The sequence below is a fragment of the Balaenoptera musculus genome, chromosome 10, assembly GCF_009873245.2.
Source record: "Balaenoptera musculus isolate JJ_BM4_2016_0621 chromosome 10, mBalMus1.pri.v3, whole genome shotgun sequence".
NCBI lineage: Eukaryota > Metazoa > Chordata > Mammalia > Artiodactyla > Balaenopteridae > Balaenoptera > Balaenoptera musculus.
The window spans coordinates 3638224-3664409 of NC_045794.1; the positions used below are offsets into that span (position 1 = coordinate 3638224).

Consider the following 26186-nt stretch of genomic DNA (forward strand, 5'->3'; position numbering starts at 1 on the left):
TAGCCGTGCAGCTGTGGGCAGGTCACCGCACCCCTCCAGACCGCTGCCCCTCCATCTGTTAAACTGGCCCTGGACATACGGTGATTCTTGCTCCTTTGCTCTGTGTCCTTTCCAGATTGAATGCTCCAGTATTTCTGACTACTCAGAGAAGATCATTAAGGCCAACCACTTGGACAACAGTAAGACTTACCTCTGCGTGCTTTCCCGTGGATGGAAGGGGGTGAGGGGGCTTGTACTTTGTTGTCTGGGTGGCAGAGACTGACATAAGAGCGCTTGGCCTTGGAAACGTGGAGGCCAGCCGAGGCCCTGTTAGCAGGACTGTGCCCACGGGGCTCTGAGGGTCCCAATCCCTGCCAGGTCAGCCAAGGGCACGTCTGTCCCAGCTCAGCCTCCAGTGAGCCCAGCCTGAGGCTAAATCCTTCATTTCCAAGCCCTCTGCCTGGCCCCAGCTGTAGGCATCTGTTGAGTTTTGCAAAATGGCAGCCATTCCTCCACCTCTTCCCTCTCCACGAACCCTAGCCCTACTTCTCTTGACACCCACCCCGTGGCATCCCCCCCAGACCCCAGGCTCTTCCTTTGGAGAACTGCGGTCCTCTCACGCCACAGGCCCTGCTGCTGATGGGGCTGTCTTGGCAAGTAGGTTGCCCTTGGGAGCGGGACCTTCTTGCAGCTGGAGTCTGAGTATAAAGATGTGTGCGTTCCCTTCCTTTCTTCTCCTCACTCCTTTCCCACGTGTTCGTGACATCCCTGGCCCCTCCCTCTGGGACCCGTCTTGAACACACGCACCCCCGCGAGGGTCCCCGATCAGAAGAATTTCTGTATCTCCCATCAGTCAGCGGGATGAGATTTAGTCCCCAGGCCCTGTGCTGAGCGGGGCCAGATCACGCAGCGTTTATAAACTAGGAAAACAAGGTTGGACTTTTTTCCTAAGGATGATGAAGACTTTTTGAAGGATTGTAAGCAAGGGAGGAGCATTCTCTATGGTGAATGGGTTGGGATAGGCTGTAGGCATCAGAGTGCAGGTAGAGACTATTTCATAGCCCTGGGGGGAGGTTAGGCCTGTGGTGTGGCCAGGGTGGCAGCCGTGGAGGTGGGAAGAAGTGACCTCTTGGGCGATGCTGGGAAATAGAGGCCAGAGGACCCGCTGACGGACTGCCTGGGGCAAGAGAAACAAGACAGGAGCAGGGCTGGCTTTTTGCCTTGAGTAAGAGTGGATGGTGGAATGTTGAGTGACAGGAGGAGGAAGAAATCAAGGGTTCTCCTTGGCGTGGGTCAGGTTTGCGATCCCTGGGGAGATGCAGGTGGACGTGTAGAGTGAACCTGGAGTTCCAGGGAGGGTCAGGCTCTGTGGTTGGGGGTCTTCAGCGTATAGATGTTATTTAAAGCCCCAGAACAAGTTCCCTCAAGGATAATGTAGAGCTACAGGAGAGAAATGGGCCAAAGATGGAGCTCCAGCGCATTTCAACATTTGAAGGTCAAGCAGAGGAGAGACCAGCAAGAGGCAGAGAAGATACAGTCAGTGAGGTCAATGGACCTTCCGGAAAGAGGAGTAAAGGACGAGGATGCCAAGGGATCCAGTAAGATAAGAACAGAGACCTGACCGTTGAATGATTGTGACCATGGAGGATACTGGGGTTCTTAACAGGCACAGACTGGATGGAGGGTGGGGATGGAAGTCCAGGTAAAGTTGGTTAAGGAGAGACTGTGAAGGAAGGGCTATTAAATAACTCCTTTTGCTGTGATGGGGAAACAGGAAAACGGAACTGTAGCGACAGGGAGAGGTGAGGCCAAGGAAGGGAGTTGGTTTTTAAAGATAGCAGATATGAAAACATGTGTACGATTCCACTGTCCTGTAGATAGACAGAAAAAATTGCAGATTTGGGAAAAAGTAAATTCAGAAGCGAGGACTTTGAGAAGGTAAGAGGGGGTGGGATCCAGAGCACAGTGGAGGAGTGGGTCTTCTTCTTGGAGAAGGGACAGCTTAGCCACGGTAACAGAGGGGACGTGGGGAGTGGGGGTCCGATGGAGGTGGGCTGCTGGAGGGAAGCCCCGATTTGTTGCTTCCATTTTCTCAAGGAAGAAAGAGGCCATCGTCGTTGGCGCGGGAGACAGGGAGGGGAGGGTGTGAGGGTTTTGGAGGGAGATGAGAAGTGATGGGATGGCCTTGCAGAGGGAGGGAGGGAGGGCTGGTGCGGGGGAGGGTCAGCGCCCACTGGAGATGGCTGGACACAGACCTGCAGGGGCCCCGTCCTCCCTGGTGTGTGGTTGCTCCCGACCACGTTCAGCGGCTCCGGTCGGAGCGGAGGGGAGGGCCAGCTGGATCTGGGCGCCGCTGGGGCCACAGTGGAGGGAGGGAGGGAGGAGCCAGTGGTTGATCTCAGTAATGGACCATGGAGTCTAAGCTGGGGGAGGAGAGAATGAGGGAGTGAGGGGCGGTGGTGGGCAAGTGATAGCGGGGAAGGGGCAGCGTGGAGGGGGCCGTGGGCAGAGTCCAGGCATCCTTCCAGCCTGGGTAGGGGAAACGTGGCTCACATCCCCCCGCCCCGACCTCCGGCTTGGCGTCCCATCTCCCTTGGTTTGGGGGAGCAAGATGTCTCTGCACACTCGTTGGGAAAGTCCTTGACCCGGGCAGAAGGGACAGAGAGGGTACCTCTCGACTTGCCTACTAAAGATGGAGAAAGAAAACCGGCCAATTCTTTCTCTACAAGGGAGACGGAGCCTGGCGTCCTCGTGTTTTCATCTGACCTCCCTCCCCCAACTCTGAGAAATACGGCAGGTGCTTCTGCCCACTTGAGAGATGTGGAGACTGAGGTTAGGAGACGTGGGGCAGAGCCTCTGCTCTCGGCTGCCGTTCCTGTGCTCTTTCCCAAAGTGTGTTTAGTTTGACAAGGATGCACCGGGAGTGCCTGCCAATCCTGAAAGTGAAAGTTCAAACCTCTTAGGAGGGGAGGGTGTGTGCAAATACCTGTGGGATCAGATTCCTCTCAGAATTACTGAGTCTCTACCCTGGGGGCCCTCAGGAGCCTCCAGAGAATATTTGGATCCTCCCCTGCCTCTGCCCTGGTTTCACTGCCCAGTGATTCCTTCCCCCGGGGGTCTGTCCAGCCCCCTTACCCTGTATCTGTCTCTCTCGCTTCCAGGATTGGGGTCTGGTGGGCCAGCCTCCCTGGCTCATCTCGGTCCTCTGCAGAGGGTGATGGCCCTGCAGCCACAGCCGAGTGGGGACGGGCGCCCAAACGGGAGGAATCCCTGACCTCCGGGAGGGGAGGGGGCAGCACCCTCAGAGGCCCCTCTGGCTCACAGCTCGAGATCCCTCCTCCCCTCCCCTGCCTCCAACTCTTGTAATTTTTTTATTCCCCTTCCTTTTTCTCTTTCCTCCTTTTCCTCTTCTTTCTTTTAACCTTTGGAATATCCCAGTTTACAGGAAAGGGGCAAATACAGCTGTTTTTTCCTCTGAGTCTGGGAGCAGGCTGTTGACACGGTGCCCTGTCATCCCTAAACATGTTAGTGCGTGTTTCCTACAAACAAGGGCACTTCCTACGTAGCCACACGCAACCACCCAAATCGGGAGGCCAGCTTGCACCGCCGCCGAGGTCTCGTGCTCAGGCTGCAGCTGAGGCGGGCTTTCGATGCAATAGCATGGCCTTCTCGGCAAGAGGACTTGGTTCTGACCCGCCCACTGCACTTTGTTGTCCTGTCCTGGTTTCCTTCAAGCCGGAACCGTCAGACGCCCCTTAACCTTCGTGGCCTTGATGCTTGACAACCACAGGCCAGTGTTCTGTGGGATGTCACTCAGTCTGGGGACGTGGGACACCGCCTCACGGCTGGATTCAGGTCACCCGTCCTGCAGGGATGCCTCGGACATGATGCTGCATCCTCATGGCATGCTGGGTGGCGTCCTCACAGTGTAGGTGTGTCCTGTTGCGACGGCGTTTGCCTTGATCCCTGGCCTGGGTTATGTCCGCCAGCCTTCTCCCCCTTCATTAGTGATTAGTAAGGTTTTCTGGGAGAGGTACTTTGAACCTTGGAAATATTTCCTTCCTCCCCGTTAATTTCCTCTCTTATTCGATCGGTTATAACTGTTAGTGTCAGTACTTAACTCTGATGCTCAAATTCTCCCTGACTTGGTCCCTGGGAGCACCTTCGAGCTGCCGCTATGTCCTGCCCATGTACCCCCTTCACTTTGCGTGAGCTTTCTTATCTTCTGGCACAAATGTCCCAGGCTCATCTCGCACTTTCCACGTCTCTGTTCTAGAATCAGCCATTTCCCTGCGGAGTCTTGAATCCTTTTAGTGGACAATGGCTTTTAGAAATGAGGACATGGGGCTAGGTGTGCCCATTGATTTTAGGGTGTCGAGGCTCCCAGACTGTCTCCGTGGGAAAAATTTGTGTGTGTGCTCACATACGCTCACGTCCGTGGTGTCACGTATGTGGACACGCGTTGACGTAATGCATGTTTCCGCATCTATGCACATTGTCCAGGACGCCTTCATGTGATACCCCTGCTTCTAATTCAGCACCTCGGGGTTTCCTCTCATCTTTCCCCCTTTTCCATGTGATTCTGTCCTCTGACAGTGAAACCCTGGCTCTCATCCTTCTTAATATGTTTACGTACTGGGTCAGTCCCCGTATGTAAACAGTCGCCCACTGTCACCACCTCCTGCCCACGCACCTGCCACCCTGTGCTGGGCTCCGACCCCCATGCCGGGCAGCCCCCCGCATGACCACCTCGTCTCTGGGCTCAGGCTCCGGTGGGTGGAGTCAGGCTGCCTCGGCACACAGGCCCCCCCAGCCGGGTCCTCCAAGGGGCCTCAGATCCCCGCTGGCCTGTCGTGTGCTAGTGGCATCTGGTTTGCTCAACCCGCCTCATGACTCTGGAGGGAATCATTCCCTGCTCTGTATTTTGATGGCTCACACTTGATTCTGTGCTAAGGAGGTGACGGCCCAGGAGGGACAAAGTGTTGTCCCAGGCGAATAGCCACCCCCGTGCCCCGTGCGGGTCCTACTCCTCACACCGTCCTGGGGGCCTTTTCAAGGCAAAGCCGCCTCTATTTCTTCTTCCCCGGGGGGATCAACAGATGGGTGGAGCTGGCGAGGCCCCCGGGGCCCTGTCCTCGGCCCTAGCTCGCTCTGCCTTGGCACGTGTACTAGAAAGAGGACAGCTTGGCTTCCATGGAAATGCTTTTGAAACGCTGCAACAGCCAGTTGTGTGGGTCTCGGGAGCGTAGGTGTAGAGACATAAATAACAACCCAGGACATAAAATACCTGCTACCCAGAATCAATCAATCTCCCTCCCTCTCCACCTCCGTACGGCTCCCGGGATGGGTTTGTTCCCAGGCAGACGCACACCTCCACGCAGCCACCTGCAGACGTGCCGCCTTCACGTGGCTCCTGCCGCCGAGAGGCCCGCACATGTGCTCAGACTACCCTCTTGCACTTCAGCACCGACAGCTCCCATTTCCTCTCTTTCCCTGCCCAGGAGACCAGTGGGCTGCCGGGATGCTTAGGAAGGCGGGTTCATTTGTGAAAGGTGACAGAGGAGCTCAGGGATTGAGACAATTTTTTAGTTCTAGAGAAAACATTATAATCCATTTACTCTTCAGAAAAGTAAAGGGAATAGTTGATGCCTCCTTTCTCTTCTTCTGCCCTGGGGCATCAGTGCCATAGATGGAGAGGCCTGAGAAGAACACGATGCACAGAGAGGCGGTAGGAGGAAGGGCTTCGTCAGGTGGCTCCCCGTGGAGGAGACACCTCCATGCCCAGCTTGCAGGGCTCCTGGGGGATTAGATATAATGCATGTGAGGTGCCTCGTACCACAGGCATTAACTGTAGGTCCTTCTTACATAAAGGAAGGACCTTTATGTAGGAAAGACCTACAGTTCTGCACTTTGCTCATTCCTGGCCACTCGCCCCAAGCCTCTTACAGACGATGCTTGAATTCTCCGTTCCTGTGACATCCCTCCATGCTTGCAGCCGTCCAGTCCTGGGATGATTCCCCTGATGGGGACCCCACTACCAGCCGCCTGCAGCTGTGACCGTTCGAAGCACTTCCTTCCACTGAGGTGGAACCTGCCTTCCTGCAGCCTGACCGATGCTCTGTGTCGTCGCTTGGGGACCACAGAGAATGGGGGGGGCACCCCTTCACCTGGCAGCCCTTCTCCCACAGATCCAGGAGACACACCCCCAGTTCCCTCACACTTTGCTTTGGTTTCAGCCCCCTTCTCCTCTGGCCATGCTTTAGTGTCCCTCTCACCCCGCCCAAGGACCCAGCCAGGCGGCTGGAGGGGCCCTGCTAACATCTCCGGCTTGCTTAGCAGCTGTGGGGAACACCGTGCCACACTGGCGCTGAGCTGGCATCAGCCACGATCTGCAATCTACCCTCACGTGGCTGCGAGCAGCAGCTCCTAACCTGTGTCCGGTCTGTGGACGCTTTGCATCCAAACTGAGAATCACACTTTATATTCACATCAAACCTCGTGTTGTTAGATTTGGTCCTTCCTTACAAACTACTTGGACTCCCCAGAGCCTTACTCTTTGGGGGTCACTGTTCTCTGCGTGGTGTCGTCTACACACTGAGAGGAGCCCTGGGGGAGTGGGGCAGCTCCCATGGGCTGGTCCGGTTCAGCTCTGAATCAGCACCTTTGAATACAGTCGGGGAGCAGCTGTGAATCCACACAATCATTGGTCAGCTTCCCCGCCCTGAGGCCGTGGAGGGGGTGCCTTGTCAGACCCCTGTGGAAGGCTGGCACGGTGGTTAAGAGCTCTGGCCGGTTCACACTCAGCTCCGGCAGATCAGCTTGTGATCTTGGATACCTGACCTGAGCCTCCGTTTCCGGCTCTGTGAAATGGGAATAATAGCAGTACGGACCACAGAGGGTCATCGTGAGCCGTACATAGTTACCGTATGTAAAATCACGGTGCGCTGGGGCCCGTAGTTAAATTTTCAGTGAATTTGCAGAACGGATGCAGGCATTTTGGTGGCTTGAAATTGGTCACAGTGGGAGTATTTACACAGAGAAATCAGCAGATGCTACAAATCAGGGCTTCTTTCCTAGAGAGCCCAATGGTTAAGTGTCTCTCAGCACAGCCCTTCGTAAAACACAACAGTGTACGACGTGCAGTTAGCAGCTAATAAATGTTAGCTATTGTTATGATTATTTCATTCATTAACTTGACTAATAGCCCTGTCCAAAGAAGGCATGAGATTAATCAGATATAATTGTTTTTAATGAACCTGTACTAGTGGCTCCTGGCAATGGCTTCTTTCCTAACTGATCAGAAGCAGCCCGTGAGTAATCTGAGGAGTGGGTTTTGTGCACCACTCCGGGGGACGGGGGGAGTCGTCAGCCGCCCTCCGGGCCCTGCTCCAGGTGCTGCGGAGTTGGCAGAGGACGACACAGACCAGGTCTTTGCTCTCGTGATGCTTTCTGTCTCAGGGAGGGGACAGGCACAAAAGCAAGTGGACACACAACATCACGATAGAATTACAAACAGTGATGGCGCTTTGGAAGGACAGGATGGAGGAGTGGAGAAAACTGGGGGTTCTGCTTTGGGTGGGGTGCTCGCCCAGGCATGCCGGACCGGACTCACACCGCCCGGCGAGAGGTTCTCTCCCAGCCCTGCTGCCGGTGACGTCACGGGTGAGCCGGAATTGGGTGCGGTGGGAGCGTTTACACTGCTGACTGCGGTGGGTAACCGGGTCGTGATTCTATCCGCTCGCAGATGCAGGACAGGGGTCTCAGGGAGCTTGGTGACGTGTACCAGACTGCACGACAGGCCTAGGTTTTGGCTCCCCTTTTGACGTCCCAAACTCTGCTCCTCTCATCAGACAAATGGAACAATAAAACCAACCACACACGTTCCCGTGAAGATGATCCAGGTAACATATGTGAAATCACTCTGCCAGCTGCTAGTCAAACGCTACTGGTGTTTTACTCTCAGAATTAGGACTAGTTTGAAGATCTTTTGCCTCTGAAGCCAGTACCCTGTTTTGAAAATTGCTTATTCATCCATCCATCCACTCGGTAAGGATTTCAGTGAGGAGTCAAGGGCTCTGCTCCGTCCTGGAACTAGGAAGCTGAAGTAGACAACGGAGAGGAGGGGATCAGAGGCTGGAGGTGGGTCAGGCCCTCAGGAGGGGTGTGCAGCCGGCTCTGTGTCGCCCAGATAGGCGTGTGGGTCACGTGGCTTTGGTGCCACGGGGGCGGGGGGTGGCGGCATCGGGGCGGCGCCACGGCCCAGTAACTCGCTCCCTGCCCTCACGCTCATGACCCTCATGCCCACTCTTCTGTGGCACAGGGTCTGCTCTGCGAGCCAGGGAGGGGCCTGCAACGGGGACACCATGAACTTCGGGCTCTGTGGGGTCAGCTGACTCTGATGAACACAGTAGGGGCCCAAAGGAGATGGGTCTGGGCTGATTTTTTTTTTTTAAACTTATTTATTTATTTATTTATTCTTGGCTGTGTTGGGTCTTCGTTTCTGTGCGAGGGCTTTCTCTAGTTGCGGCAAGCGGGGGCCACTCTTCATCGCGGTGCGCGGGCCTCTCACTATCGCGGCCTCTCTTGTTGCGGAGCACAGGCTCCAGACGCGTAGGCTCAGTAGTTGTGGCTCACGGGCCCAGTTGCTCCGCGGCATGTGGGATCCTCCCAGATCAGGGCTCGAACCCGCGTCCCCTGCATTGGCAGGCAGATTCTCAACCACTGCGCCACCAGGGAAGCCCTGATTTTTTTTTTTTAAAGTCAAACGAGTGACCAGGAATCAGAGTGACTACATTTCTGTAATAATCACTCAAGACAAAAAGAAAAAAGATCCCACTGAAAACAACCCCCCAAAATATCTGGGTGTCTAATTTGAGAACTTGAAGTTACAGGGGAAAATCTCCCAGGTTAGAGTTCATGGGTCCCCGTTGTACACGTACGTATGACACATCCTTCTAAAACTTACCAGCCAGGGTCCTGTCACAGCTGGTTGAACAAAATTTCATCATCCTTATGGAACAGAAACAAGGCTCCAGAGGGTGACCTCAGTGCCATCCCGAGAAGTGACACAGTCTTAATGATGTGGGATCCAGATTGGGAGTGGGGTTCTGCAGCCGGTAGCTAATCAGAGCCTAAATATCAGTGGCTAAGATCCCCCTTGAAAAGGTTTGCCATGGAGACGAGATGCCCGGGGCTGCATGTGCCCACACAGGCCTCAGAGACAACCCAATGCCCTCACTTGGTTGCCATCAGCCCCACCACAAACGCAGCATTCTGCAGATTGGAAACTTACATTGGGGAGTTTCAGTGGTTGCTAGTGGCGACTATGGAAAACAGGAAGAATATCCCTGATGATTCAGGGGGGCGATTGTATTTGGGTCCATAGGGACAATGTAGCCTCTTTTTCAAAAATCAGGATTGAGGAACTGCTGCAATTTAGAGTCAGACTGGACATGAAGGCACTGCTTCTTCATTGACGTCAGCCGTCTCCACTGGCAAACTTCGCAGAATGCCTTACACATGCTCAATACATATTTGAAGACTCAGAGCATGTTGGAGCTGCAAAGTATCTTAGGGATTTCTAGGTTCAATCTCTCTCCCTTTTTACCCTGATAAGGAAATTGAGGAAAAGAGGGGAGGAACTATTTGATGGAGGTTACTTGTCAGATGGAACGAGAATATAAGTCTTCTGCCTCCAGGACCCAAGCGTAAAGTTGTGAAGGTTGGGCACTGCACAAAAGCACCTGGACAAGGGGATGAAATGGGTCTGGAATCCAGGCCACAGCTGGACTGAAGGGAGGTGTGCATTTTTCCTTTCACAAAGGGCCCATCTACTCAACAAGCCAAGTTGGGGGCGGGGGTCATGCCTGCTCCCAGAAATATTTGGATGCAGAAGGGTGATAAGTGGACAGAGGTCCAGGCTGTTCAGCATTGTAGGGAGTTAATTGATTCCTTCTGCCTTTGATAGGCAGAAACTGTGATTTTTGCTGTTCTGTGATCCACTGCACCTATGATCTATCTTCTATCTATCTATCTATCTATCTATCTATCTATCTATCTATCTATCTATCTATCTATCATCTATATCTATCTATCTATCATCTACATCTATCATCTGTATCTATCATCTATATCTATCATCTATCATCTACATCTATCTATCATCTATATCTATCTATCTATTATCTACATCTATCATCTATATCTATCATCTACATCTATCTATCATCTATATCTATCATCTACATCTATCATCTATATCTATCATCTACATCTATCATCTATATCTATCTATCTATCATCTACATCTATCTATCATCTACATCTATCTATCTATCATCTATATCTATCTATCTACCTACCATCTACCTGTCATCTGTTGTATCCATATTGATCAGGGTAAGCAGCTAATGGGTAGCAGGGCTAGTGCAGGAACAGCCTGCACCCTCGCTGGGGGGCACCCGAGGAATATTCTGTACATTCCTGTCTGTTGGGCTGGGTTAGAAGTTCTTGTCCACCTCTGCTTCCCACGGTCTATGGAGTCCTGTCTATGGAATCACGGGCGAGCCTTGTCCTAGGCACCCAGAGTGGAGGCCATGGGGCACCAGAGGCAGGAGAAAACATCTTCCTGGGCCTCAGGGAGGTCGTGATTAATGCAGGAGGAGGGACCGACCCATAGCCCCACAGTCACGTGCAGACATTACGGAAGAGCCTTCAAGAGATGTGCAAAGAGAAAGAAAACACTTTCAAATGTTTACAAAAATAAGACAAACCAGGCTTTGCGTGCAAATGATTAGGCAGGTGGATCCGGCATATATCTGCCAGTGCTTTTTCGGAATAAGAACTAAGTTAGGTACTCTATTTGCATTTTCAAAAATCCCGTGCTTTGTCCCCTTGTGGATGATCCTTCTGCATCCTGGGTCCTGCTCTAGCTTGCGTTCCTGCCCTTGGGTCTCCAGCCCCCGAGGAGCAGAGCTTTGACAGCCCCCTCCCCTTCCGAGCCTTTTGGTGAAGACTAGCCCTTCCTACTCTTGCTTCCCAGGGGCAGGGCTTGTGCGCAGGAAGCAGGAGGACCACGCAAGCCGGGGGGTGATCAGGGCCAGTGTGCCCTCAGCCACCCCCAAAAGAAGAAGACTCTGCCAAATGCCCAGAGGCCACAGTGGTGGAGTCGCCATCACTTTCTGGAGACCAGTATCCCCCTCGGAAGCGGTTTGCCTCTTCCCCCAGCAACTGGGAGCTCACAGAGGAGGAGGAGGCTGAGGAACAGGATGACAGCTCCGCGGTGGCTCTCCCGTCCCCTCACAAAAGGGCCCCGCTCCAGAGTCGGAGGCTTCGGCAAGCCAACAGCCAGGAGGGGAGGCCCTGGTCCCGGCCCCCTCTCAATTACTTCCACCTAATTGCACTGGCATTAAGAAACGGTTCCCCCTGTGGCCTCAACGTGCAACAGATCTACAGTTTCACTCGACAACATTTCCCCTTTTTCTGGATGGCTCCTGAAGGCTGGAAGAATACTGGGCGTCACGATCTCTGCTTCCGAGACAGCTTTGAGAAAGTGCCGGCCGGCATGCAGGGTGGGACCAGCACACGGCCCCGATCCTGCCTCTGGAAGTTGACCGACGAGGTGCACCGCCGCTTTGCAGAGGAGGCCCGCGCCTTGGCCGCCACTCGGCTGGAAAGTATCCAACAGTGCACGAGCCAGCCAGATGTGATGCCCTCCCTCTTCGACCTTTAGTTCCACAAACCAACCGTCAGCCCGTGCCTTATTAAAGTTATCTGCAGCAAAAAGAAAAAAAAAGAGAACCCCACTTTGTGCCCAAAGTGCCTGACTACTACTCCTTCCAGAGGGGCCTTATCTGATTAAGCTTTGATTAAACACCACGCCCTGGAGAGCAAATCATCATTAGACACTACTGATGGGCACCCCAGCACCATCCACTGTGAGGGCGGGGAGTAAAGCCGGTGACCTAAGTGCCCTTTGCCGTCTAGGAGTCTGTCATCCACATTAATTTTCAGGAAACTCAGATTCAGGACAGAGGTGGTGTTTTCCTTTGTTTTTTACTCCTGAGTACAGGCCATTGTTTAGTTTTCCCAGAAAAGCTCAGGCATGGGGTGGTTTTTTCAGAGGATGGTGCAGACAGTTTCCTTCCAGAGGAAAGGTTCTGATGGGACCAGCCAACCAATACATCACCCTGTGTCAATTGCACAGCCCATGGCATCTAAGATAGCTTTTGCTCTGAATGCAAAACGAGATTCCAAAACTCTGTGTATGTCTACGTCAAATGATCAAAAACTCAACTGAGAAGTTTCTCCTGCCACAGAGGGATGGGTCTTGGAAGGGACTCAGGAGCAGAGGCCGTTTAGAGAAGGGCCTTTGTCCTGATCTTACCCCCTTTACCTCTCCATCAGCCGGTCACCAAGGAGACGGTGCCAGATAATGCTTGCCTTCTCTAGAGCCCCAACTGCGAGCCTTCACTTCACCTGTGACATTTCATTACATCAGTACAACCTCCCACTATGTAGATATCACTTCCCCTGGTTGTTCTCTGGGGAACTGGAGTTCGGTTGGGTCAAGTAACTTGCGGAAAGTCATACAGCTAGTAATGAGAAGATCCAGCACTTAAACCCAGGTTTCCTGAGTGCGAAGCCCATGCTCTTGTCAAAACACCAAACTTCCTTCCTCTCCAGCTCTAGATGGGCACCCCCTGGGGCTGAGCCCGGGCTGTGAACACATACAAGGGTAGGAGAGGCAGCCTCTCTTCCTGCTATGGGTTTGAATCATCGCGGTAGCCTGACATGGGGTGGGGACGCCGATGAGTGTGAGAGTCGCTGTTTATCGGACCCGAGCTCTGTTTGCACGGTCATCATTTAACCCCTCTAAGCCTCAGTTTCCTTATAGAGGAGAATAAGAATAGAGTGTTTACTTCAAAGACTCATTGGACGATGACAGGACAGGTGCCTGTCTTGGGCTTAGCACAGTGCCAGGCACATAGCAACTGCGCAATACGTTTTAGGGGGAACATGCAAAGAGTTTTCAGTCCTCTTAGGGTAAACTAGCTTGGTGAAGGGGGAGATATGCCACCTCCTAGAAGGAGAGTCAGAACAGCGCTGACACCTGTAGATGGATGGGGTCCTGATGTGGGGTGTTCACGGCTCCCGGTCAGGGTGCCCGAAAAGCGTGGCCGTGGGGTTCTTATTTTCCAGTCATCACCATATTCAAGGGGAAGGTGGAGGAGGTGGAGCTGCCCGTGGAGAAGGTGGACATCATCATCAGCGAGTGGATGGGCTACTGTCTGTTCTATGAATCGATGCTCAACACCGTCATCTTCGCCAGGGACAAGTGGCTGGTGAGCCTGCCGCGTGCCGCCCCTCCGCTGCTCTGCCGGCCGCCGTGCTGCTCTGCCCTACCGCCTGCAGCCTAGGAAGAACACAGCCACCGCTTCCAGGCCCCTCTCTTTAAGCTAGATTTGCTTCTGGGGCCAGAATGAGCTTTCTTAGGTCTAACCTTGGCCTCTTTTGGTATAATTGACACCCATTCTTTGCTGTTCAAAGTCTGTGCCGGTCAACAAGTGCTAGGGACTTGCATGGCTGCCGGAGAGCCCAGTGTGCTTTTGACCTTGGCTTCTCCAGGCTCAAAAGTTAAAACATCTTCCACCGTCCCTCACTGGACATACCTTTGCCCCTCCCCATGTGTCCCATTGACTCCACCTCGGCCCCTTGAGTTTTCCCATGTACCAAAGTCAAAAGTGAGCTTCCCTGCCCAACCCTAGTCCCGGCCAAGGTGACAGACAGTCTGCTGAGTGAGAAATCCTGGCAAGGGGGTGCCTGTCTGGTGACTCGATGTGCAGTTCAAAAATGTGATGTCTTTGTCAGGTGAATAGATTACGAGACCCATTTCTCCACAATTCATCAACAGAAACCTGGAGGGCTTATGTTTCCAGACCGGGCAGCATTGTACGTGGTAGCAATTGAGGACAGACAATACAAGGACTTCAAAATCCACTGTAAGTCACCTTCTGATTGGCTGTTGGGCTTTTTTATTTACTTATTTTTGCGCGTTTGGGGTGGAAAGCGCTTCAGAGGGCCGAGGATGTGCGGCTGCTCTCGCGGACACACCTGCTGTGCCTCTGGAGTTTACCTGTGACGCTTTCTGGATTCTTCTCTCTGGATGTTTTCCCCTGGTCCCAAGAGTGGGGTTCTACAGAGAGGAAACAAGCAGCGTGGCTGGTGGGAGATAAAGCGGGGAGAGAATGAACACAGTGCGAATGGAAAATGAACCAAGGAGCAGAAGCCGAGGTTTTGCAGAGCTTTCCGGGGGTCTGGAAGCTCTTAAGGGTCATTTATCCCCAGCGTCCACGCAGGGGCAGGGACTGCGGGGTCTCCAGCCAGGCCAGTCATTTTTGAACCCTGCTTTTGTACCCTTCAAACTTTTCAGCATAATATTGATTCTGCTTCACATTAAGTAAAATATGGGGAGAGATGGGGGCTGGGCATGTAGGTGTCGGGGGCAGGCAGGGGACTTATCCGCACCTGTGTTCATTATGTCTCATCAGCTGAAAACGTGTTCTCTTAGAAAAAAGCGCCCCAGACCCTCCAACGTTTTATCTGGTCCCCAAAGGGTTGTTGTGTTCTATTTCATTTAAAGGGTAACCATTCTCCGTGACCCAAACCTCCGCGAGATTAAACGGATTATGTTTTCATAAGGTTTAGAGACAGCTGTGTGTCCTCAGCCAGAACTAAAACGACCAAGGGGCAAAGACCCCCCACACACAAGCGGGCATGCGTGCGATGCAACCAAAGCACGAGCAGAAATTCCAAACGGTCTAATGGGCTCTGCAGATCTGGGCTCCGGCCCCTGCAGTGCTAAACCCCCTTGGCAAGACTACCTACAGTGGAGGGGTTCCCAGACGGAACAGATGGGCCTCCTGCCCCCAGAGGCTAGGCCTCCAGAGTTCAACAAAGTCTTGTGCCATCTAATCATTGTTTGTGCTGCTGGCGATACCACAGCTGGGCTGTGCTACAGCATGAGTGCATCTGCGTGTGTGTTCACACCCTTCTGGAAATATAAACTCAGAGCATGAAGTTCAGAGACGGGTTCAGGAGAAGACAGAAATGGGACGATTGTCTGAGGCTCTGTGCCCTATGCCTACAGCCCTTCTGGCATCATTTCCAACATTCGATAAACAATGAGAGGTAGGGGGGCTGAGGTTAGATCATCCTGCTGTGAAGTTGGCCAGCCCTGGCTTCACATCCTATGGGTGACCGTGAGCAAATTACCTAACATCTCCGAGACTCGGTCGAGATGAAATCCCCAATCCTGTAGACTTGCCATGAGGATTAAGTGAGGTGATATACATTAAGGGACGTGAGGGTTCTTGGTGCTGCATGCACCAGCCTGGTCTCCGAGTGTATCACTAGACCCCTTCCTGCTCATGGCTCTGGCCCCCGGGCCTCACTGCCAAGCTTGTTGGCCTCCAGTGGCTCAGCATCTAGGACAGATGTGCCCTCCTGATAAGTTTCAGAAAGAGCTCAACAGTGAATGTTGATCAAATGCATATATAAATAGGACATATTTTGCCCTGGAGCTGCGTGGTAATGCTGTTTTTGGAGTTCTTGCCGTAACTGTATAAATCGCGTTTGGGGGAGAACATTCAGGTGCATTCTTTGTTCTCACGTGCACTAAATACTGATTGAGCTCCGACCCTCGACACAGCTCTTTAAGGAACTTCCTCATGGTTTAAAAGCAAACATACCTCACCCTCCTCCTCGCCTGGATCATGGACCTTGGGCTCACGCATCTTTCAGTGAGGACTGGACCAGTCCCGGCAGGCGCTGGGGCACTGGCCGCTACTCAGGTACCAGCCCAGGACTGGAGACCATGGGGTGGAGTCTTGTCCTGCCCATTGCAATGTTCATACCTTCTGAAAAAGAAAAGAAAATTAAAAGTCAGCCCCATTTTTTCTTGTGGAATCTCTGTAGTCTGTCAACACCACTCCCCCCAAAACGAAAAATCAAACACACCTTTAAATTTTATTTAACATATTCTCAAGTTTTCTATTTAAACGTTTTCTTTTTTAATGCCCTGTTTCTGTTTTTAGTGAAGGAAGCAAGCCCATTTAGAAATCTGTTTTAAATAAACAGGGATTTTGATTGCCCTGAGCTCTTAATCAAGAGTGAAAGCATAAAGGTTAATGATTGCCAAGGGAACAATTGTAAGCAAATTCCAGTTGGCTCAAGAACCAGCTAAAAAGGAAAAATCTTCAAGTGGGGCAGGAGAGGGAGACACGCCCAGTCCCTTGCAGAAAGGAAATTAAGAAAACAGTTTCTCCCCTTCCCTCCCCCCTTCTCCTCCCCTCCCCTCCTTTCTCAACCACGTGCAACGCGGGAACACAAGCATGAGTGAAATACAGAACCTGCCCTCAATTTGCTCACCGACTACTAGAGAACACACAGAAAGAGAGACATGATTGTCATGTACGAGGCTCACAGCACATATTTTGTTGAGCGAATGAATGAGAAAGTAAATGAAGGAATAGAAGTAAACCAGCAGACAGATGTGCAAGGTGGACGGTTTAACCCTGAGAGAGGAGCAATCATTAAAATTTTTTTTTACTCTGGGGATTTCTAGAATCTCAGAATTGGAAGGAAATTTGGTAGATATTCTATTTGATTTTTTTGCCCAGTACATGAATCTAGAACCTGCTGAGGGTCAGAGGATGGGCACCAGCTTCCCCACCGACGAGAAGATGACAAGGAACCCCTCGTGTAGATTCGGTGGTGCCTGTAGCTGAAGGGTTGAAGGGCAGAACCTCTTGGAGGGCTCAGATGCTCTCCATGGGTTTCCCTTCCACCACCACCCCGACATCCAGAGTTCTATTTCTAGCCTATTTTACGCAAGGAGCTGACTTTGATCTAAGAGCCTAAAGTGTATTAAACTATTATACCCACCTTCCTTTCTGTCTAGAGGAGAAGCTGTAAGTGGCACCTGGTGGCACTTGCTCTGATTTTCTCTGAGGCAGTCCCATTTGCCCTAGCAGGGAAGCTCAAATTACTTGGGCCAGGGAAGGTAGGGATTATGTAGCTACAGGTCTCTCCAATGAAGAGTGAAATTTGTTTTCTGGTCTTTCATATTCCTGTCTTTGTTTTCAGGCTTATTATGTCCTCTGATATATCCATTCCGCTCATAAGCCCATTGGAAGAATTCTTCATCTCTGATACTGTGATTTTCACTTCCAGCATTTCCATTGGCTCTTTTTTATAGTTCCCATCTCACGGATGAAATTCTTCATCTGTTCATGCATGTTTTTTCCATTAGATTCTTTAAAAAAAAAAAAAATAGGCAGTCTCTCTCTACAGGTTACATTCTTTTTTTAAAAAAATTTATTATTTATTTTTTGGCTGCATTGGGTCTTCGTTGCTGTGCGCGGGCTTTCTCTAGTTGCGGCGAGCGGGGGCTACTCTTCGTTGCGGTGCGCGGGCTTCTCATTGAGGTGGCTTCTCTTGTTGTGGAGCACAGGCTCTAGGTGCATGGGCTTCAGTAGTTGCAGCACTCGGACTCAGTAGTTGCAGTGCATGGGCTCAGTAGTTGTGGCTCGCGGGCTCTAGAGCACAGGCTCAGTAGTTGTGGTGCATGGGCTTAGTCGCTCCGTGGCATGTGGGATCTTCCCGGACCTGGGATCAAACCCGTGTCCCCTGCACTGGCAGGCTGATTCTTAACCACTGCGCCACCAGGGAAGTCCCTCCATTAGATTCTTTAAAATATTTATTACAGGTACTTGAACGTCTCTGTTAGATAATCCCAACACCTGATCTCTGAGTCTGTTTCTATTGACTATTTTTTCTTTTGGTGATAGGTCATATTTTTCTTTCTTTTCCATGTGTCTTGTAATTTTTATTAATGCTGGACCTTGTGAGTAATGCTGGACAGTAGAGACAGATGCATAATTTATGCCCAGAGAAGAGCATGCCTTTTCCTCTTCCAGGCCATTAAAGTGGGAATTTTAGTCTATCTGGTCTGTAGTTATGGTAGGTCTGGGCTTTGTTGCTGCTTTAGTTACATTCATTGCACCATAGCATGGTCCTTTTCAAGTTTGTTTTAATACATAAACTAAATTTCACAGGTCCTTCTGATGTTATTTTTTTTAATCCCCAGAAAATTAATTACAATATTTCCTGGTGGTTGATGACCCTCACCCCGCCATTCACTCATTCAATAGACAAGACAGAATTACAACAAAAGATTAATGTGCTTGATGTCTATCCTCTCCCATCCCTGCCTCGCATATGGTAAAGAAGCTAATGGGAAATGAATAGTCAGCAGAAAGGAGAGAAAAAAATCTAATGTCCTGGCTGATCGGTCATTGAATAACTGCAAGTGGGGCAGTCTGGCTGGGGAGATAAGACACGAATTAACCCCTAAGAAGATAACTAAAACACGAGGCATTGTGAAGCAGGGCAGGCTTAAAAGTTTGGGAATACATTCCAATTAAAAAAGCGTTATCCGTGGACCTCTACTGTGCCAGATGCTCTGCTGTAGGTGCTGAGGATACAGGAGGAGAGGGCCCATGGTTGCGAGTCGTTGGGGAAGGTGTCACAATGGCCATTTGAGACTTCAAGTCCATTTGAAAATTGGACTGGAAGGGACTTCGAAAATCATTTAGCCCAAGGATTTCTAACTGGTTGGAATTGCCTATGTAGACGTGAAAATTCCAGCTCACTGGGGCGCAAATCTGGAGATTCTGATTCAGCAGGTCTGGTTGTGGTCCAGGAATCTGTATTTTAAAGAGTGTCCCAGATGATTCTGGAACACAGAACCACTGAACCAAACTCCTCACTTTACAAAACAAGCCAGAGATAAGGGGACTGATCTGCCACGGTCACACAGCTTGGATGGTGGCAAAGCCAGAGCGCAAACCACATAACGACAGCAACAATTGTGTATCAAGGGCTTTCTATGGGCCAGGCACTGTCTTATGTACTTTACATAAATTATCACATTTATTCCTCTTAACAACTCTATAGAGTAACTATCATGATCGTCATCTCCATTTTAAAGAAGAAACCAACTCTTTGGGAGGTTAAATTCCTGCCTAGAGTTGCACAGGCAGAGCCCAGCAGAGCCCAGATTTGAAGCCCAAAGCCCAGGACTTTAACCATTTACCCACATAGACTGTTAGCTATCTGCCTAACTTTTTCACTGAACCTTAACTTAAAGCAGGGCCGGGAGAGGGAAGGAGGAGGTACATGGCTGCAGGTCTCTTGAGAAGGGGTTTTAAACAAAGGCGGTGTGTTTTGGTGTGCATGTTCTATCTGGGTGAGCATGGACAGCTATTTCCAGATTCTAGAAGGAGGTCTTCTCTGAAGCATGTGCTGTTGACACACTTCCCCAAACATAGGTAGGTTCAGCTGGGACTTTGGCACCAGCCTCGTGTATATAATGGGATCTGACTGGCATCTTATCCTCAAGCCAGAATTTCACAAGTGCTCACCCTCTGGGAGATGGTTATTTTCTCGGCCTCTTCTCCCCGAGGAAGGTCTTTGTGTGCCCTTGAAAAGAATCTGAGTAAAAGGAGCACAGCTTTCCCTGATCATTCACACCTCCCTCCTCCCACCCCCCTCTCCTAAATACATGCAGGCTCATGTGTTCCCTAAGGTACCATTTGTTTGGTGAACATTTAAAAAAATTTAATCCTGTAAGATTTTAGAGAAAAGCGTCTCTACTGCAGTGTATTTCTAAACCCCTCTGAATAAACGGACAAGTGAGATTTCAGCTGGCCAGTAACTAAAGACTCCGCTCAGGCACGCTCTGAGCTGTGGGGAGAGCAAATGGCTTTCCTGGTTGCTCTCACGACTGAGTCAGTGCAGCTGAAGGATTAGGACCCAAGCCGGGTTTGAGCCCCAGCTCCACGGTTTCCCTGCTGTGGGATATTGGGCCAGATACTGCCTGTGAGCCGGATGCCAGCTTCTGGAAGCCCCTGTTTTCTCACCTGTCGTATGGAGGTATCCTCACGGGGTTGCTGGGGAGATTCAGTGAAGGGTCTGGCCAGGGCTAGGTGATCAATCAATGATTACCATCATTTAAGGGTGATCTTGGACCACCAGACCAGCATTCATTTACTCTCCAACCCTGCATCCTGAATACGTCCCCTGCTTAAAGCATCTTATGAACAGCCCCAAGGGGCCAAGGAGCACTGTGGGGGTGCTTTGTGCCCCAACGGGGGGATATGTCTTATGAGATGGATCCTTAGTGAGAACATCATGGCGAGTGAGAAAGTCAAGGCCTCTCCTGGACCAGCCCTGCCACTGCCCCTGCCCCTCATTTTTTCAGCTGAGAAAATGGAGGTTCAGAGAGGTTAGGAAATTTGCACAAGGGCCTGGCCAGTCGGTGGTGGTGCTGGCATTCAAACTGCAGCCTGTTTCACTGAAAGCCCATGTTTCTTTCTGCCGCTTGAGAGGTTCAGCTGGCGGGGATGGGAGGAGGGAAAGAGATGGGCCTTGTAGGTGTGGAGAACGAATGGAACAAAGGCTCCGGGGTAGAAATGTGGACGGCAGAGGAGAGAGTTCGTAGGGGACTCTGAGGCTCAGAGAGGGGGCAGGAGAGCAGGTACAGGAGAATCAGGAATTTGGGTTCTAGTCCTGACCCTGTGGGAGTCTGGCTGTGTGACCTTGGAGAAGTTTCTCAGCCTCTCTGAGCTTTACTTTTCCTAACCCTAAAGCGGGACCTGTACAAACGAGATGGTGTGAATGAGCGTCTGGCACATTGCAAAGGTCTCCACCAGGCAAGCAACTCTCCTGTCCTCAGGCAGGGGAACACAAGCTGCCCCCCACCCTCTAGGACTCAGGAGGGTCGGGAGACTTCTGGGGGTCCCGCTGCCAGCCCTCACTCCTCGCTCTGTTCCCACAGGGTGGGAGAATGTCTATGGCTTTGACATGACCTGCATCCGGGACGTTGCCATGAAGGAGCCCCTGGTGGACATCGTGGACCCAAAGCAAGTGGTGACCAATGCCTGTTTAATAAAGGTCTGCAGACGCTTCTTGCTCGGGCCTGGGTGTGCGGGGACCTTGCTGTGCCACCTGGATGCTTGGGCCTAGAGTAAAGGCCACGCCAGCTCCTGCAGGGCCCCAAGCTGTGAGGCAAGGTCACCTTGGCCAGAGCCTCTGGCAGCCCATGGTGACCCGTCAAAGCCGGCACTGTCACTGAGCAGAGCTGGGGCGAGAGAGCCACTGGACTCCACGTGGCACAGGTGGGGGGTGGTCGGTGCATGTCGCTTGGTGCTGTGAGGGGGGGAGGGGTGTCGGGTGGGCTTGGAGGAGCATCAGAGGGAGGACATCCTGGAGGCTCAGGTCGGGGGAAGCCCCTCCATTCCGAGGGGGCCGGCCTCTCAGGCACGAAGTCCCACACCTCAACCCGCTGTGTAAGCAGCCTCACGCCCGCCCCTCTAAGCACACCGCTGACCCGGCCGCGCGAGGCTCCCCTCCTCCTGAGTGCCCTTGCTGGTACGGGCCCTCACGGCTTGTCCTCCGAGGCTTTCTTCAGCGCAGACGGAGAACAGTTTCCCGGCATCCTCCGCAGACCAGTCCTTACCCAGTGCGTTCTTATCGCTAACTATCCAGACGTGCCGAACTTGCCAGGGTACAGATCAAAGCCCCCGGAGACCTCCCCTCCCTTCCAGCCCCACACTCCTAGAGGCAACCGCTGTCCACAGGAGGAGCTGATCTTTCCAACCCTTTTTCTAAGTATCTGCATTTACATATGCTAATTTATCTTCATTTACATATGCTAATCTATCCTGTCCAACGATGGAACACTCTTGATATTTCACTGCTTTTTCTAAAGTCTAGAAAGACATGAGTCTCATAGGCTTCAAGTTAATGTTTTAATCGAAGAATCTGGGTTCACTGTGTCAGCTGTCGTCAGCCCTCCCAGCTCTCATCTTGCTGAGGCACACCTGCCTGCCCTGGTCCTGTGCACATCACTGCTTTTTCGGGAACGCTGGGGGGACGCGACGGGGAAGAGCCCAGGGGTGAGGGGAGGTTTCTGCAGGACTGATGCAAACGGCTGCTTTGTCCAGGTGAGAACGGTCCCTCGTCCCTGGTCACAGTCTTCCTGAGAAGAAACGCAAGCCTTGTCACCATGGCATTTAAAAGGGACCTCAGAGGACAGATAAAACTAGATGTACCTCGTACAGGTCCCATCAGATAGACACCGCCTCCCTTTTGGAACATCCTGCCTGAGGATTCTGGCTCCAAGTCTAAGCCTTGGCCTCGCACCGAAGGGTTTTGCTGCTTCTTAACTCGGCCCTTTCTGAGTCCAGGCAGGGTTGATGAGGAGCAAACGTCCTTTTATTTCTTCCCACCAGCCCCTCTGTCCCCGAAGCCTCTCTCTCTGGCTTCCCAAACAAGATCCAGTAAAGTACACCCCAAATAACTCACCCATAGTGCAAAACATTGCTGCCAATATTGTAGTATGAGTAGAAATCTCCTGGTGCAACTGACTGCCAAAATGACGCATGGCAGCTGTATGGAACCGATAGGCGTCTGCCCATGGTGGCGTGGGGATAAGATTCCTTCAATGTGCTTGGGCCCTGGGACGCTCTCTGCCCCTGCCCTGCAGGTGTGGCCACGGCACTTGTGCACGTCCATGGCTGGTCCCAGACTGGCCTGCTCTGTCCCCCCCTCCTTCCTCTCCCCCTCCAGCCAGGAACAGGCAAGGGTCTCTCCTTGGTTACACCTGAGTGCAGCCTGGGACTGCGGGTATGGGGGGTGCTGGAGCTCTGGGCCCTTCATGCCTGTCACCTTTCTTCCTGAGCTCTGAGAAGGGCAAGGACGGCTGTGTTTGCTTCTGCCACCAGGAGAGCCGTCCGTCAGCTCTCGCTAATGTGCTCAGCACCATCTTCCTGGGGAAAAGACTTGCCCTTCTTTACACACTTAATTGCTATTTTCATCGCTATTAACGTTGCGGCTTGTGACACTTTATTATAATTAAGACTCTGTTTTGACCAGACTTCTGCTCTGAGACATCCGTTTGTAACATGATGCAGTGATGGGGACAGCATCGGCCGGGGCTCCTCTGAGTCACCGATGCCTGCGGAGCCCTGCGCCTGGTGGGGCGGCCTGAGGCCGAGCCAGGGGTCTCGCTGGGGTCTCAGAGAGGCTGCGGCGGCTGCTGAAAGAGAAAGCTTTCTGGCAAAGGGATCAGGGCTCTGGGGGTCAGGATAATGCGTCTGCCTCTGGACACTTTGGGCCTGAGAGGAGGGAGGGCCCTGACCAGAGGCCTCTGTGTCTCTGAGGCCCAGCCACAGCTGACTCACCCGCACAGGCTGCCTGTCCCCACCCCAGAGACCAGCAGTCTCCTCCCTCGCGCCCATTCTAATGCAGATCATACTTCCAGCCTGGACGGTTTTTGTTCCTTCAGAGGCCCCTATTAAGATGCAAATGTCCGTAGGACCTAGAGAACGCTGTCAGGGCATTGGGGGCTGACATTGGTATCTGAGACCCTATAGAGATGGAGTCCCTGATAGAGGGGGTGTTTCTGTGTGTGTGTGCGCGTGTGCAGGCGTACCATTGCTCTTGTGCACGCTGAGAGTGGTGAAGAAGCGAGCAGAGGACAGAGGAGAAAGGAACCAGGTCCAGAGGAGTCACGGGGTCTACTTCCCAGGTCTCTCTCTGAGTCCAGGCCAAGAGGCTTGAATATTTTTAGGTAAACCATAGAAAGTCTTGGAAGGCTTTAGATCCAGGGAGTGGCATAGTGTGAATGCGTCTCAGAGAGATTAGTTGGTTGGTCTGAAGGAGAGGCCTGGGGAGGGGATGGAAAGGAGAGTCCTCAGGCAGGGAGACAGTTTTAGGAGAAGAGTGATGAGTGTCAGGGGTTACATCGCTCACTGAGGGCGCACAGACCATAATGTCCAGACCCCGCGTCTAAAGGGTTCCAGTCTAATGGTGGGGACAGGGGCAGAGGTGGTGAGACCCCTGAAATGAGCCAGAAGCAGGGTGGAAAGACCTGGCAAGGCCCGTGGCAGAGGGCGCCTGAGAGAAAGGGACAGGGACCTTGGAAGGAGCCTGGAGCCTGGCGGGCTGGCCCCAGTGGAGAAGGAGAGGAAACGTCAGTGAGTGTAGACAGCGTGAGCCCAGCCCAGTGGACCCTGCCGAAGCCCTTAACAAAATCACAGTTAAGCACAGCTGCTCTAAGAGTTTTGGGGCTGGAGGGACCTGCAGACACGTGGCTGAGAGGGATGGCAAACGTCATAAGCTGACAGGTACTGGGGCTAAAAAGATTTCCCCAACGGGGGCAATGGCCCAAACTAACAGGGTGACGTGTAATGAAGGACCCTCCCCCCTGCACTCGGGTCCCAGAAAAAAGGATTATGCGAGGGATGTTGTGGGGAGGGGCTTGGCCAGGGGGAGCCGGCAGAGTGCGCTTTGAGGTCAGAGGCTGCTAGAAGTGGGTCCCAAACCAGGAGGGTGAAGGCGTCAGACGTCATGACTCAGGAGAGGCAGTTTATGCTGGAGAAGAAAAGGTTTAGGGGACCCACGTGAGCAGGAACGGGCGTTGGCTTGTTCCGTGGGTGGAAGTTACAGAGGCTGGTGTGGGCCCTGCTCGCTAGTTCTGAAGCAGGACCTACTGACTGGAGACATGGGGAAGGATTGGCCGCCTGGAAGGCGGTGAGTGCGTCCTCCCAGGCGGAGTGCAGGAGCCCACAGTGGCCACTACCTGGGCACGCTCCCCAGGGTTCTTGCATTCTCGGGGCAAAAGGGGACTGGCTTTCTAACCCCATCGAATTCTGCACGCCTGAACCGGGCTCACAGGGACCTTTAGTCCTGTTCCCCGTCCTTGGGCTCACAGGGACCTTTAGTCCTGTTCCCCGTCCTTGGGCTCACAGGGACCTTTAGTCCTGTTCCCCGTCCTTGGGCTTGCATCTGAAGTGATGTCACCGACTTCGAGGGCTCCCACAGTCCCCTGCACCTGCAGCCCCACCCTCTTCCCAACCGACAGGTCAGAGGCTGTCACAGCTGCCAGCCCGCACCGTGACAAGGCTCTGGGCTGGCTGGCTGCCTTCACCTCGCCTGCGCCTCTGCTCACTGCCCTCCTGTGGGGACAGGACTTGGCTTTGAAGCCCCCAGGATGCTTTGCATCAGGTTTTCCTTTATTCATCCTAGAAACGTGTGGAGATAAAAGTCTCTGTCTCTTCGCTGCTCTTGCTTCCCCACCCGGAGACCCCTCTCTCCTGGTCATTCCCAACATCTTGCATCATCCGGGTCTCAGGGGCGCCCCCGGGAACCGTTCCAGGCACACAGGTGTCTGTCTGGCCCGTACAGAGCTTTCAGGACAGAGGTCTCTGCCATACAGCCTGGCAGTGGGAGGTTCTTCCTTAGAGCTCACTGAAGGCGGTCTGGATGCCTCCCGGGCCTTGGAAGGTTTGCTCGGTCTCTCTGGAGGCGGCCAATGACAGGCCAGCATCCTTCACGCAGAAAGAACAGCACGTTGCAAACCATTGTTCATTACTCCTGCTCCCACGCAAGATTGATTTTCAGCCACTTCCCAGCTGAAACTGTTAGAATTATTAGTTCCTTGTGTTGTCCATTCCTAGCTAGAACTGAAAAATTCTCACCTCTTATTTCCCCCTTTTATATTTTTTAACTGTCCGGGCTTGTGATAAATGGTCAGCCGACTTCCCCAGGCTCAGTCCGTGACTGTACGGGCTCGGTCCTCACCCCTGAGATAATACTCCGTACCTCGTATTGCTGGGAAAGGAGTAGTCAGGTCTGCCGGAATCTGGGAGGGCTTGACAGAGCACACGCTGCTGCTTTGATTCAGTGGGTCTGGGATGCCCTCCCCTCCCCACCCCTTGGAACTTGCCCCACCCCCGCGATGCTGATGCTGTCCTCCAGGGACCACACCGTGAGAACAGCTAGACGCACCAGTGATGCCGAGGTGGACGGCTCTGAGGATATCTGGGTTGGGTTTACGGCTGCTCTCATTCGCCCTCCTCTCCCCTCCCCTCCCCCACATCAGCACTCATCCCCGGCAGATTTACCTTCCTAATTCTGCTGTCCTCAGGCTCTGACTCAAATCTGTTTGCAGCATTGCCTTAGCGGACCCCACCCTAGAAAGGATGGAGGAGGTCATGGGGAGGGGGGGGTGGGTGGGCCTGGGAAGTCCCCCCAAGAGCCATGACGCCCTGGGGAGCCTGCCATCCATAGTCTCCCCGGGG

At 52.6% G+C, this 26186-nt stretch overlaps 2 protein-coding genes across 2 annotated transcripts in view; both read left to right on the forward strand.

Moving 5' to 3' along the window:
- PRMT8 (protein arginine methyltransferase 8) overlaps window positions 1-26186 on the forward strand; it is an 84540-nt gene that overhangs the window by 48716 nt on the left and 9638 nt on the right. The window contains exons 5-8 of the mRNA XM_036864725.1: window positions 116-179; window positions 13180-13322; window positions 13892-13979; window positions 20879-20994. Coding sequence (XP_036720620.1) covers window positions 116-179; window positions 13180-13322; window positions 13892-13979; window positions 20879-20994 — 411 coding nt within the window. The remainder of the gene's footprint in view (window positions 1-115; window positions 180-13179; window positions 13323-13891; window positions 13980-20878; window positions 20995-26186) is intronic.
- LOC118901945 (forkhead box protein R1-like) lies at window positions 7872-11710 on the forward strand. The gene is made up of 2 exons (XM_036865794.1): window positions 7872-7880; window positions 11093-11710. The coding sequence occupies exons 1-2, from the start codon at window positions 7872-7874 to the stop codon at window positions 11708-11710; spliced, it is 627 nt and encodes a 208-aa protein (XP_036721689.1).